General features: G+C 38.6%; 1 protein-coding gene across 1 annotated transcript; it reads left to right on the top strand.

Annotated features, from left to right (window-relative positions):
* The first annotated feature begins 2432 nt into the window (after positions 1–2432).
* Positions 2433–3859, top strand: LOC6594238 (sentrin-specific protease 1). Its single transcript, XM_026994522.1, has 2 exons — positions 2433–2514; positions 3245–3859. Exons 1-2 carry the CDS (start codon positions 2443–2445, stop codon positions 3857–3859), a joined length of 687 nt encoding a protein of 228 aa, XP_026850323.1. The 5' UTR covers positions 2433–2442.
* The last annotated feature ends 11455 nt before the right edge of the window (positions 3860–15314 follow it).

Genomic DNA, 15314 nt, shown 5'->3' on the forward strand with positions numbered 1-15314 from the left:
CTATTGTTTCTTTCGAATTGACCGCAGTGAGCTCTCCGTCGGTTGCATTCTGTTTGTATCTCTGTGTGCCGAAAGCCTGAGCTGCATTCTGATGCCTCAAACACACACAGAGAGAGGGAGAGGGGGGGCAGGAAGGGAATGCAATTGCAGGACAGCACTTGCTGGATTGGTGCAACAGTTACAGGATTGGGGGGGGATAGGAGGTATCAGTGGCAGCACTTGCTCGACAGGGGCACAGGCGGCTCGTTGGCCCTTTCGTCTAAGCCAAAAACGTGCACAGTCTCTGGCAATCAACTTTAATAACATCACAGAATGTCAATAAATCCACAAAATGGTTGAGCACCGACCATCTCCTGCAGCAGCAGCAGCTTCCCTTCCCTTTTATAATGTTTTTCGGGTGGAGGGCGGAGGTCGGGGGGCGGCTTCACATCCCTTCTGGCTGATGATGATGATGATGGGGATGATGCTCCTGTCGGGACATTTGCTGATGTCCAACAAGAGTATCATTAACAAAAGGAACTGCGTGCTGCTGCCTGACCGAAAAAGTGAGGCCACAATGGCCCGATCCATCTCTGGGCTCCCGTCTCTTCCTCCGGCACATCCTCGCTGCTTCCTTGAGCTGCTTATTGGATGGCCCGTGCTCACCCTGCTCTCTGACCAACAATTGATGTTCCGAAAACTTTAAAACGTTCTCACATCCAAATTGTGGCCGAAAAACAGAAGCAAAAACCAAGCCAAGGGCTTCGTTCTGTTTCTTTAAGGATTATTGTTCAAGGAAGGACAGGATTAAGGCCTGATTATCAAAGATTATCAAGCCAACAACCAATCAATCACAGATGGCTTTAATAGGCAGAAAATGCTTTGCTAGCAGGAATAATTTTCTTTTTCTTTTAATAAATTAAATTAGTGTGCCCAAAGTACTCAAATTTGTGTGGTATTTTACCATACTGGTCGCGAAAACGTTGTGTAACACTTGTCTTGTTAGAGTTGTGCAACACTTATCTTGAAAAATTGCGCAACACTCTTTCAATTAATTCTTTTACCGGTTCAATCAATTTATGAGTCTTTGAAAGCGAATTTCCTTTACTTTTCTTCAGCAAAGCTTTAGAGGTAATTCCTTGTAAAGGATGCTACAGCCTGCACCACCTCTACACCCTTTTTTTTACTCCAAAAACATTCGAAATAAATCCAAAATTGTACTCTCATTTATCTTTCGGTATCTGTTTGCTGCAGAAGCCACAAATCAAATGATTTTTCGCATTGATTTGACAAACTTCAATTTACAATTAAATAATTTAATACAAGCAACCCTGCCCACCCCTCCGCACCTAACCCCCCCCCCCCCCCCTCCCCACAACAGTAAGTAAATGTGTGTGCACACGATGCTGACCATAATATATGGTTTAATCTGTGTTTTATTTATCCGCAAACACACAATTGACACTCGGCGCGAGCCCTAAGCACATTTATCATCCAACAATAATACCCTGCCCAATGGGTAGTGGGGAGGGGGCTATCAGCCCTGCCACCCATCGCCATAAAGCGACAAAATTGTTTATGATTATCATTTACCAAGAATTTATGGACAAAAAACAAAAAATACAAAAAAAAATAAAGTCTACTCGAATAAATAAATAAATATCATTGATTATTTACTTTAACTGCCGTTTATTCGATAACATAACGGAATAGAACAGAAGAGAAGAAGTATGGGAAAAGTAGTGTTGGAAAACGACAAATGCAGTCAACCGGAAGTGCTGGTCATGATGTGACCCCTTTTTAAAGCGTGTAATAAAAAGCAGGTCATGATTTTTAACGAAATATAGAAAGAAATTTCATAAAATCAATTATTTCTAATAATACGGAGTATACGGTAATAATATTCAAAATCGAAGGCAGATCTCATAAATTTCGATTTTAAATTTGTGAAAAATTTTTAAGAGAATTCAAGTCCAGGGAAAAATAGAAAGCCCCCTTTATTCATTTCCAGATCCGATATATCTAAAGCCGAACTCGAGAGACAAAATGGATCGCGAAGAAGACATTGAAGAACAGGACAGGAGTCCCCCGAAGATGTCCAGGTACACCGAAGCCCAGCCTGAAGAGATCTCTGTTCCAATAAACCATTCATCTCTATCGCTGCGGGTCGAGTCGACTGAACAGTGCTCACTCTCATTTTTACCATTTTACTCATTTGAACTGGGAACTAAAAATGGGAATATCCAGAAGGCTAAAAAGTACGTTTATCCACCGAATTGTGTTAATCCATCATTATATAAAGTCTCACATCGTTTTAGATGTAAAAAAGAGGATCCTGGCTATAAAGAAAAGAATCGCCGTTGTAGAAAAGCAAATTAAATTAAACAAAAAGTATGTGAATCCAATCTATCGTTAGAAAAAAATTCCATTCTTTTATAATTCTTCAGTGATGCAGAAAAATCAATGCTTTTTCCGTTAACTGAGGCACAGCAGATCCAAATAGATTCTATATGCAGTCATACGGATGAAGAGAGTGTAAGTCTATGGCCTTTTTCCCCCACCAGAGAGCTGTATACTACTACCGATTGCGACATGTTCGATCAAGCATGCTTGCTTATGGTCCAGACCAACAACAATAATTAATTTACGAACGCAATGCAAAGAGGAACGGAACCAAACGACAACCAAACACCTTTCATTTTGTTATTGCGCTGCCGCAACGGGCTCTGTGTTTCGGCAAACTTCGTGCTTCTCTATCTCGTCAAAGCGCTCTCAGTAGTGCCGAGCGTAAATCAAGAGCCGAAAGAGCTGATCATCAAGCCATCACAGTTTGTATATATGTATTTGTGTATGTTTATATATGGATATGAATATGCCCAGCAAACCAACCAACGAGCTTGCAATCGGGAGTTTTACAATAGAAAAGTGCGCTGCCACTGCGCTGCCGGTCCAAAGCAAAAAGCCTTCGTGTGGGTCCGGCACTGAGCCTTCGGCTCGACAGACTACTAGTCGAGGAGTCATTCGTGTTTTGCTTTTTCTCGAGAGATAGCCGCTCCCTCGCTGCACATTTGCAGGCAGCTTTATTTTGTGTCTCTTCAGTTGTTGTTGTGGGAAGAATGCATGTCCGTTCAGAGCAGACAAAGCGAAAATAAGAAATGTGGTTCGGTTCAGTGGGAAATCGGGTATTGCTTTGTTTTTGTTTGTGTTTAGAGAGAGGCTCGAACCTGATGTAACCATCATTGCCTACCATTCCTGTATATTTCAGATTGTGATCGACAAATTTAAAAACCCCATCCAAGTGAAGGTTCTTAAGATACTCAAGTCTCAAAATGATTGGCTCAACGATAAGATTATCAACTTTTATGTGGATCTAATCAGCGAACGCTCAACCCGCACATCCAACCCTTTACCGACTGTCTACACATTTAGTACGTTCTTCGTCGAACGCTTTTTGACGGATGGCTACAAAGGAGTTCGACGATATACGAAGAAAATAGATATATTTAGCTATGATATGATCTTGATACCCGAAAATATTAAAAACATCCATTGGTGCATGACGATTATCAATTTAAAGGAGAAAACCATCCGCTACTACGACTCTTTGGGCGGGGGCCACGATTTGCTGCTACAAGCCCTCACGACTTACCTGGCAGAAGAGTCGATGGACAAGCGCCACGTGGCATACGACATAAAGGAGTTTTCGCTGGAAACTGTTGAGGATATGCCACGGCAGGAGAACACTCACGACTGCGGGGTCTTTGCCTGCATGGCGGCGGAATATGTGACACGCTGCCAGCCTCTGAACTTCACGCAAAAGGACATCCCGAATCTGCGCTCCAAAATGATTCTGGAAATCTCCAGTGGCAGACTTTTGTAACATCCTTACACTCCACCCAGACATCTTATGATTCCCTCACCCATCCCCATCGAGAATCCACATGCAATCACAGAATATGGCCATAAATTCCTCTTAGATCTTGGCCTCTGTTTTGAATAAAGAAAATGCCTGAAATGTCTCGGAAATATTTGCGCAATGCATGAATGCAACAAATTGCTGAATAGACCTCTGACCCCTTCAGCCCCTTCTCACCTGATTGTTCAGTCCTTGGGCAAAGGTGTGTAATTTATCATTCGACCAGGGCCATTTTGCATTGCAGATTGTCATTTTTGGGGGGCGGGGCGGGAAAACAGGCGACAGACTACCAGATTTTAGGGGACTTGAGGGATGGCGAGAGAGCTAAGGGTGGAAGTGGTTTAAGGGTGAGAATAGCCATGGAATTATATGGAAATGCAATTAAGGGAAGAGTATAACGAAGGGTGGATAGTGGAAAAGTTCTAGTAGAAAATACAAAATAATTCGATGGAAGGAAAGGAAATTCCCTACAAAACCAGGAAGGGATAGGAGCAGGATAGTAACTAAATAAAAATTCAATCTTGCCCGCAATTGCAATTGAAATTTTTGAACAATTTATCATACGCACCGTATGCCCCCCAAACATTTATTTAACGCAATATTTAAACTGTAAAATGTGAAATAATCCTCTCCATCCAACCGATGTTTGTTCAATGAATGCAAAGAGAGAGGCAGAGGGAGAGAGAGAGAGAGAGAACTCTTGCCTACCCCCTGAAAACGTGGCGATAATAAATTTATGGAAATGGCACTAAATATTTTATTATTGCTAAATATGCAACAATGCAATATCGTCTGGTATGTGTGCGTGAGTGCGTCCGCATCTGTAGCTGTATCTGTATCTGTGTGTCCTGTGTGCAAACGCATAAAACAATCGCCTTCCCCCCCCGTGCGGACTCTGTAAAGGGCAGGGGCACTGGCATGAGAGATGGTCAATGGCAAACCTGCGCGCTCGCTGACAATGCATATAAATTATAAATACACAGATACACCTCACAGATACGCAATATACACGCCAATGCCAACAAATGAAATGGTGTGAGCCCCTCGATAAACTGAAGAGAACTGAAGAGTGGCAGGAAAAGTGGGAAGCAGGGAAAGAGTGAAAGGTGAAACGTGGCTGGGCACAAATTTAATTTCTGCTGAAAAACATGGAAGGCGCGGGTTAACACAATATGGAAATGATTGGGAGGTTTTCAATTGTATAAAATTATGGCTTCCATGGGCCATATGTAGTACCCTTTATAAACCCTGGGGGTAAAGGGATTTCTTTTGAAAGGGTAGCAAAAGCAGGTCTGTACCGCCCTGCGTTGGCTTTCTTTATATATTTTTTCCCTGTGCAGCTTAGCAATAGATGTAGTGTTTTTCATGTATTTCAAATCTAGTCCGAATTTACCACAAATATACTCTGAGTGTACTCAAAATATTCGGAATATGGTACAAATGTACTCCGAAAGCACTTCGAGTTTGCTCCGAATATATTCAAAATGTACTTTAAGCGAATTCCGAAATTACTCCGAATGTACACTGAAAATACTCATAGTTTACTTCGAGTTAATTCCGAATTTACTGCAAATGTGCACCTACAGTACTCCGTATTTACTCCGAATATACTAAAAATGTACTCCCAAAGTACTCCGCAAATAGTCTGAATGTACTCTGAAAGTTCGTTAAATTTACTTCTAATTTAATCCGAATATACCAATAATGTACTCCGAATATGCTTCTAAGGTACTCCGAATATACTCTTAATAAACTCAAAATGAAATCCGAATGTACTCCGAATGTGCTACAAATATACTCCGAAGTACTCCAACTTTACTTCGATTTTAATTACTCCAAAAGTATTCAAAGTGTACTTTGAAAGTACTCCGAAATTACTTCGAATTTATTTAGATAATAGTCCAAATGTACTCCAAAGGTATTCCTAATATACTCCGAATATATTCCCTATATATTACTACGAATTTATTTCGAATTTAATCAGAGTTTACTCCGAATATACTGTACTCCAAATGCACTGCGAAGAAACTAAAAATTTGCCCCAAATGTACTCCGAATTTACCCTGAATGTGACAAAAATGTTCTCTAAATGTACTCCGAATTTATCCCGCATATACTCCGAGTATACTCCACATATACTCCGAATTTACTCAGAATCTACTCCAAATGTACTCCGAATGCGCTCGGAGTTTACTTCGAACGTAATAAATATGTACTCCGAAAATACTCCAATTATGCTCCGAATATATGTACTCTAAAGGAAATCCAAAGGAACTCCGAATACACTCTTCTTCCTTCATTATAAATTATAGTTTCTCTCCCAGTGTGGCTTAGCTAGTTTCCCCTGCTCTCTTGCTCACCCCTCCCTCCACGCCAATCTCCCACATTTCCTCTACTATTTTCCACATCGATTAATTATGTATTTAGTTTGCGTAAACTCTCAATCATCTTTCAGTTTTATTCAAACAAAAACCAAATGGTATTTGTCAGTGCATTAAATGAGAAATAAATTTTCGCTCGTTTATGGAAAATTGAGCCAAAAACAATATTTATTAAACATGGATCAGACTACATATATGCGGCGGAGTAGGGATCCTTCAATCTGTTTCTCAAATATGGAGGCAGGGGGGAAGGGAGGCCATTAATTTGGGCAAAGCCGCGTAAATATTGATACACGAATTGCATATGTCTGGGGCTGAAACGGGAACTGGAACTGGGATTCGTGCGTTTGCTCATTTGTGGAAGTCAACAAGAGATTTCCATAATGCCCGGAGGCGCAACGGAAGCCGGACTGCAGGGGGGGTATGGGAACACCTTCTGCAGAAGAGGCACCAGCTGAGGCTGGGGATTTCCCTGTGGGACTTCGGATTGGATTGGGGCATGTGGTCAAAGTCTCCGGGAGTCGCCAATTTGCCCGACAGGGTATTTGTATGTTTGTTGATTTATGCAGCACAACGGCTTCTTCTTAGAGGGGTACAGTGGCCCCCGTAGAGAGAGAGAGAGGGCAGAGAGAGGCATGGCCTCCGGCGTTGCAGTTGCATTATTCAAAATTGGAAAATCTCCTCCCTGCTGCTCCCCTGTTGCTCCTCTCTCTGAGTGATTTAGCGTGTGCCTTGCCCGTTAACCGCAATGCAATTGTAATTACCCCGAATGGCTTCCGCACCCAAATTTCCACCCACCGTTCATCCGAGTACCCCATCTCGACATTGCCCTGGACCTACCTAATTTTTATACCCGGTATCTGGGGAGTGCGAAGGGTGTAGCCGATTCGGGGGACGTATGTGACAGGAAGAGGGAAGCTCTGAGACGTGGAGAGCCCTGAGCCTCTGCAAAAGTTGTGTTTGTTGTTGTTGGACTCGGGGGACCGACTAAACAAGGCATAGACGTGCCAATAAGGTGGAGGGGCCATGGTTCGAGGCAAGGAGAGGATTGAAACCCCAAGAGATCCCCTTTTTAGGTCCCTCTTGGTAGTGTATAGTCTTTGGTACCTAACTATGTGGTCTGCCCTCCCATGTTCTTCCCTCTTTGAGTGTATCTTTGTTGGAAACCTCTCCCCTTAGAGGGCATCTTCTAGTCGTAATTTCCACAGTACTTCTTCCCCTACTTCCCACTTCTCTCTGCCCTCTGCTGTGCGTTCCTGCGCTGTGTTTATTGGTCGTGCCATGTTGCAATTAGTTCCAAATCATAAACGCCACTTCCGCTCGGTCAATCGGCCCTCTCTCTCCCTCTGGCCAGTTCCACTTTTATCTGGCAACCATTTTCACTGCTGAATTGCGTGTAAATTTAAAATTTTAATCGTTTTTCTGTGCACACGCACTCGAAACGCAAAACCGCAGCCAAAACACTGCCCCCTGCAACAATAGCTATGAAAATTGTATGCAATTTCACAACCATAGAAAGAGGTTTAATTCCCCACTTGAATTTAAAGAGATTTATATGCATATATATACAGGGTGTCTTTTAGGGAAAAGATAAAATGGGAATTATCTTAATGCTTAACAGCTTTGGAAATGATGGGGAAAAATACAGCAATTCGACCATGGATTTCCCAAAAGCTTAATGGGTTTTTCGTATTTGTGTGGGAATTATTTGTAAAAATAGCTGTTAAAGAGTGTGGCAGGAGGTGGTCTATAAATTGCTCTTTATTATTTTTGCATTATTTATTTATAATTAATTTTTCCAGAAATCCTCTGAAATCCAACCTTTACTGCTAAGCCATACTGGAAGAGGGAAATGAAGGAAAAAAAATCTGCCTGTACAATGAAATTGTTTATGAAATTCCTCTAAAAACTTTCTGTAACAACATAAAAAAATTATTTTAATATAAAAAAAAATAAAATATATTTTAACATACAAAAATTAAATAAAAACATGGTGTGCCACGCCTATAATTTTTACACCTCAAAGCGGATTTTCTCTAATTTTCCACACGCATTTTTTTGGTTTTTTTTTCTTTTTTTCCCGATTATAAAATAATTAACTCTAAACAAATGTTTGATAAAGATTAAAAAAAAAAATAGCAACAGCTACCCGCAAAATGAATAAAAAGATAGACAGGGAGAGAGAAAAATTCTAGAAAATTGCAGGGCTAAAAATTACATACCAAAGATTTAGTATAAATAATTAAATGCACACAATGGATTTTTGTATTAATTTATACAGGGAAATATAATTAATAAAACATGCGTATTGGAGGCGCATTGCACATCACTTAACTTTCGCGTCACTCAATGCACAAATTGAATAATTAAATGAGATTAAAATTGTTAAAAAGAAACTAGAATCGAATTAACAAATTGCGCACTCAATCAAAAGTGAGGTCCGTCGGGGAAATTCAATCAGAACTCTACAAAAAAAATAACTTAATGAAAATTTTCTGTCTGATGCTTCATTAAATGAATTTAAAAATACACGACACAAAACAGAAACCTTGTTTTTTCCGCGGGGGTTAGAGGAGGATGTTCCAGGAAAGAATTTCACTTTCCAAAACCCCCGATTTGGTGTTCCTTTTCTTTTTGCGATTATCTTTCCCGTTGAAAGCGATTTGGCGATTTCTGCCACAAAAATATTTCACAGATTTGTTGTTTCAACAGATTTTCCGCCGCTCCAGTCTGGTGTATAGATTTTTCCTTTAATTTTTATTGTTTTGTCGCTGCTGTCCAGACGGTCAAATCCAAACACAGACAGCCGCAGACGACGACGACGACGCATAGACAAATAAACAAATCTCGTCAAGTGCCACACACACACAGATACTGATACAGATACAGATATGTACTTCTGGCGTATCTGGCGGATGGTATGGCAAATGTGTTTGCGTTTGTCACTTTTGTGGGTCTCTGCGGTTCTTTTGGAGGGGGGGAAGAGCGGGTTCCTGGCTTAGCAAAGCGTCAACATTTTGGTAACACACACACTCTCTCTCTCTCTCGCTCTGTCTCTAACTCTTTTTTTTTTGGCCACTCGATCCACGCAATTAATTTCTGTATCAGAGAGCAGTTGAAGTGCTTTAGCGATGGATGGCATAGGGGCTCCGGTCCCGGCCCCGTCTACGGGTGTTTCAGGTGTGGGGGTTAAAAATCCCGCACAAGGGTTGCTTCCACGCGGGTATTAAAAATAAAACCAGAACAAACAGCAAACATCAAAAGCTGGCCGACCGACGCGACAAAAGGCAGCTGCTGGGCAATATCCGGCGGACCCTTCTCCTCCCCGCCCCCCCGGGAGACACATGTGTGCGTGTACGGGAGGCCATGGCCTCCTGTCTGATTTTTAAGCTGTTCTCTCGGTTTCCGGTTAAGTATATGACAGTTGCATGGTCCGTAGTCCTTGTCGCACTCTATGAGAGCAAAAAGAGCTTAAAACTGCCGCTAAAGAGAGAGAGAAAGTGAAGAAAAAGAGCTTAAAAGGCAACTAAAGAAGGAGAGAAAGTGAGGTTTAAGCTTAAAAAAAAGGTGAGATAGGTGAGGGGAAAAACCAGTGAAAAGTAACCAGAATTGGATTGCGGCAAGTGTTGAAACTTCAAAAGAGATTTGGTCAAGTATCTCATAGGTAGAAAAGAGATACTGCGTTTTAGGAGGAGGAAGGGGCTACGGCAACAGAAGCAGTACACACGGAGAAAAAAGGTCTGAGATTTTAATCCATATTCCTCCAAGAGGGGAAATTGTAAAAAGAAAGTGATTTTCATTTTATATTTGACATTAATATAGCTAATACATATACGTAAATATATTTCGTACTTAAAAAAATATATTTTATATGTGAAATAATAATATTATTATTATCGTGTACTATTTTTATATTTTTGGAATTTATATAAAATTATTACATGTCAAAAAATTTCGTATTTCAAGTAAATATAAGTAAATACTTAAATTCAAAAATATATTTTATATCTATATAAAATATTGGCGTATTTAGAATAAATATATTTCCTACAAATATAAAAAATATCCCGAACATAAAATATAAAAAATATAAAAATATATTAAAATAAAACGAAAAATTTAAACTACAAAATGCATAAAAAAACATAAAAATATAGAGACAGCTACATATAAATAAAAATGAATTAAAAGTGAAAATAATAAAAAATAAAAAAAAAATTATGATGCGTATTGAAAAGTCTTTTTAATAAACTTATGTGTAAATCAAAAAAAAAATTATATTCATTATTATTATTATAATAATTAATTTATTATTATTACTATTGGATTATTATTATAATTAAATTATTATTTTTATTTGAAAACCAATTATTTAATTTTAATGTAGTTGTTTTTCTTTTTTACTATACAAATTTTCTTTGACTGTAAAAATAAAAAAAAAAAAAGCACTTAATCTCTTTTTAAGCGAACTGAAAGTCTCCTAATCATAAGTCAGAAATTTTCTGAAAGGATCATCTCGGTTTCAGAGAGTATCTTTGCGATGAAACTCTACCATAATCATAAGAATATTTATGTATGTATTTTCAGCTATATTCTTCTTGAATTCTACCCACGATTTCTTTTATCGAACCACAGGAACCCCTAAAATCTTATGAAAATCTCTTTGCCATAAGCCTAATCAACTCCGGTGCCCCCAAGGCCATACCCTAGAACGAAAAATACCTTTTGTTGGTTCTACTTAGGCCGAGTGCGGCTCCGTCTGTGACTAGGATTTGCAGCTGCAAAGGCTTTAAAGGCTCCATGATGTATGTGGTAGGGCGCCCAACGAGGCAGACACGCGACCGCGAAACGCAGACCGCCAACCGCTGCCAGTAGCCAAAGGGGGCGCGGCACCCCCCCAGAACCCCTCTAGCTTTGGCCGCCACTCCTTCTCCTTCTTCAGACTTCGGGGCAACAACGAAAACTGATGTTTTTCACGCGCGAGATTTACGAGCGACGTGCATTTCGGGGCTACAACGTAAACGCACTTGATGGGCGCACTGCACCCCTACCCTCCCCTCTCTCTATGCCTCTGTGTGCGTGTGTGTGTGTGTGTATGTGTGCCCTCTGTTTGAGTATGTTTATCTTGGACTGTGGCTCTTCTGTGTGCGACGGGCAGCGGACGGCGGTCGGCGTTCGGCGGACGGGACGGATAGGCCTTTTCTGGCATAAGAGGAAACAACAAAAATGCGGGCTGCCGCTTGTACAAAACTTTTTTTCACAAAAAATTAACAACCAAGAAGGTCTGAAAACTAAGGAATACCCTGTAGGATGGAGGTTTTATCTATAAAACCTATCGGCTTACCTTTCTACACCCAAAAGGATCCTTTAAGCGTTCTATGTCCAAATTACAATAACCTTCACCATTTCTTAAGCCTTATAATACCTATATCTTATTTATAAAACCTATCTGCTTACTTATCTACGCCCAAATGGATTCTTTAGGATTCCTATATGGAAATTACCATACCCTCTACCACTCCTTAAGCACTGAAATGTTCCTTAAAATGATTACTTCAAACATATATATTTTTACTCTAATTCTTTTTTTACTCCCACATTTTTCCCTTTTGTTTATAGTTTTAATCCATTTCAAGCAAATAATTGTTAATTAAATAAATCTTGTTAAATGTATTTAATTCCTATATATTTTTTCCCATATTTTCTTTATATATTATATTTTATGGGTGACACTTTTTCTTATATTTTAAATACATTTAATTAATTTTAAGCGCATAATAATTTTAATTTTAATTAAATAATAATTCAATAATCTTGATAAATTTATTTGTTCGATATATATATTTTTTTCTATATTTTTTTTCTCCCACCTTTTTCCCTATTCTTGATAGTTTTAATCCATTTTAATCTTGCTAAATTTATTTTATTTTTCTATATTTTCTTTTTCTACACCCACATTTTTCTTTTATTTTAAATACATTTATTTATTTTTTTGAAGCGCATAATTATTAATTAAATTAATCTTGCTAAATTTATTTATTTGCTATATATATTTTTTCTATATTTTCTTTTTTTTCTCCCACCTTTTTCCGTATTGCTGATAGTTTTAATCCATTTTAAACATTTCAATTTATTTAAATAAATCTTGTTAAATTAATTTAAATCCTATACATATTTTTTCTATATTATTCCCTATCTTGTATAGTTGTCATCCATTTGACGCACATAATCTTGCCAAATTTATTTTATTTAATTCCTTTTTATTTAAAAAAACATCCCATTACAATGAATTATACAAAATCCTGCCAAAGACCAAATTCCATATTTTCAAAATTGTGATTGCCACAAGCGCAGGAAACCCAAAATTGTATCCTGCTCTATAAAAACCAGGTGTTCCAACAGCCAAAAACCGAGCATACCCTCTTGGAACGCCACGAATACCTCGCATAAACATCGAAATGCGCTTTTGTGTGCGGTGCCTTGGTGCTGGAAGGAGTTGCGTTCTTAAAGCATTCATTCGTTCAAGTATTTTGCGCATTTTTCGCAGTTTGAAAGCATTAAATTTTAAGCGAAAACAATGCCCAAAGAGAGCGAACCAACTTACGGCCAATGGGCAACATTAAAAACTTCCGTTTCCGCTGGCAAAACCGAAAGCCCAGACGCACACACAAAGAAATGCAACGGAAATGCCACAAAGTTCAAACAAGCAAAAGAGGAAAACCAAGACACACACACACACACACACAAACAGGAAAACCGCCAGGACAAACACTAACAACATTAGGGTCCTGCCCAGGTCCTGCTGCTGCTTGCTGCACTCATTACCAAAATTGCAATAAATTTTTCTGCACTGCACAAATTATTTGAAGTGGGCCCCGCCGCCGCCATACACACATAAAAACGTCCATTTCGAAATTTACGAGTGAGTCCAAGAAAAATGCGCTCAAAGGAGAAGAGACACGAACAGAGAGAGAGAGAGAGAGAAAGAGAGAGGGAGATGGACAGGAAAAGTTACGTTGTAGTGTCAAGTGTTTTGTGGGCGCCCCCCAACAAAACCCCAAAAAGGAAAACGTTTTAATTGCTTTTTGTTTGGTGGGGAAGTTCCTTTTCTATACACAGAACCAGCACCGAACCGAACCGAACCGAACCGAACCCCAAAGCCAGCTGTCGTGATCGATGAGTTATGGGACGGCAGGGAAAATTGAATTTTTTGCCACTGAAAATTGTTTGAAGGTTTCTTCCGTCTATCTGCAAGTTGGATTTAAAGAAGCTCTAGAGATACAAATATTATTGAGTTGAGAGAAGGGGTCTTTGGTTGGATTCTAGGGACTAAAACTTTGAGAACTCTGCCTAGAACTAGCCCAAAGGATTTATTACACAAAAAAAAATCTCTATATCAATACCTTTCCTCAACTTTTTGAACAAAAGTTAGACATAATGACGTTAAATGTTATATTATAGTTCGATAACTTATCGATACAGCTTAGAGAGCTTTTTTATACATAATCTATGAACAATCACTAGCTTTCCGATAATTTATCGATGCATTGTCGTTTAATTATTGACAAATGTACAATAGCTCGTTGATTTATGTTCCATTGACAATCAATATATATTTAGGGCCATATTAATACATTTTCGATAACATTTTGATACATTTTGCGATCGATAAACTGATCGAAACATCTTCGAGAGCTTTTTAATATACGGTTTCTGAACAATCAAAATCTTTTCGACCAGTTATCGTTGCATTGTCGCTTAATTATCGATACATGTTCGATTTATTCTTGATTTATGCTCTATTAATAATATATAGATATGCTACTGATATTAATACATTTTCAATAACAGATTGATATATTTTGCCATCGATAAACTGTCGATTTTCCCTATAACTAATCGATAAGTTTTAGATACTTAACCCGAGGCTTGAAAAATAGAGAAATGGAAATGAGAACTCTTACCAGAACTTGGCCCAGAAGAGATATTTCGACTGATTTCAGAAAAACTAATCTGGACATCAATAAAGTTAGACATCACATAATTAAATGTTTGATTATATTTATAATATCAATATATTTTTGTTAAATTATCGATTTATTGCCGCTTAATTATCGACAAATGTTCGATAGCTTGTTGATTTATGTTCCATTAACAATCGATACCTCTTCAATAACTTATCTATAAGTGCCTAATAACATATCGATACATTTTCGATAACATATTGATACATTTTTCAAGCGCTTAATTCGTTGAACTGTTGAAGCGTCAAATAAACGATCGATACTTATCGATCTTAATCGATACATGTTCAATAACTGATCAATCAATGCTCAGTAGCTTTTCGATAACATATTTATACATTTTTCAATCGATAACCTCGATTAATTCGTTGGATTGTTGAAGCGTCAAATAAACGATCGATACTTATCGGCCCTAAGCCTATGGGGTCTTTGATTGAATGCCAAGGATAAAACTCTGAGTGAAACCTCCGCCTAGAACTTGACCCCAAAGACATATTTCAACAGTCGAACAATCGACGAAATGTGCATGATTCTATCTACCACATTAACCAATAAAATTGAACATTTTCTCTCTGGCAATCAAATATAAATTATATCCGATTATTGGCCACCGCCCAAGCGACTTTCTTTCACTCCTCATTCCCCCATCATTTGAATAATCATGTTGGGGCTCTGATTAAACCATTGTTGCATTATGTATGCATTTTGTTAGTGGAAAATCGGCTACTTAATCGAATTAATTAAAATTTCATAACAACAAGGAAATGCCAAAAACGTGGAAAAAACAAACAGCAACAACAACAACAGCAACGATTGAAACAATTTCAAGTTGAGCGCGCACAAAAGCCCAACCGCATATCAAAAATGCATCTAGGTAAAGGCATGTGCGTGTGTGTGTGTGTGTGTGTATCTGTGTGCATCATTAAATGCAAATTTATTTAAATTTCATTATAGAAAATAATCAGAGTGCAGTGCCAGGCAACGACGATAATCGCGACCAGCTCAAAAACGAGT

The sequence above is a fragment of the Drosophila persimilis genome, unplaced genomic scaffold (genome assembly GCF_003286085.1).
Source record: "Drosophila persimilis strain 14011-0111.01,24,50 unplaced genomic scaffold, DperRS2 tig00003933-arrow-pilon, whole genome shotgun sequence".
NCBI lineage: Eukaryota > Metazoa > Arthropoda > Insecta > Diptera > Drosophilidae > Drosophila > Drosophila persimilis.

Bases quoted from the DNA above. Each gene is read 5' to 3' on its own strand.
- LOC6594238 (XM_026994522.1), top strand. From the start codon at position 2,443: ATGCTTTTTCCGTTAACTGAGGCACAGCAGATCCAAATAGATTCTATA. The intron at 2,515-3,244 runs GTAAGTCTATGG...TGTATATTTCAG, and splicing joins GTCATACGGATGAAGAGAGT to ATTGTGATCGACAAATTTAA.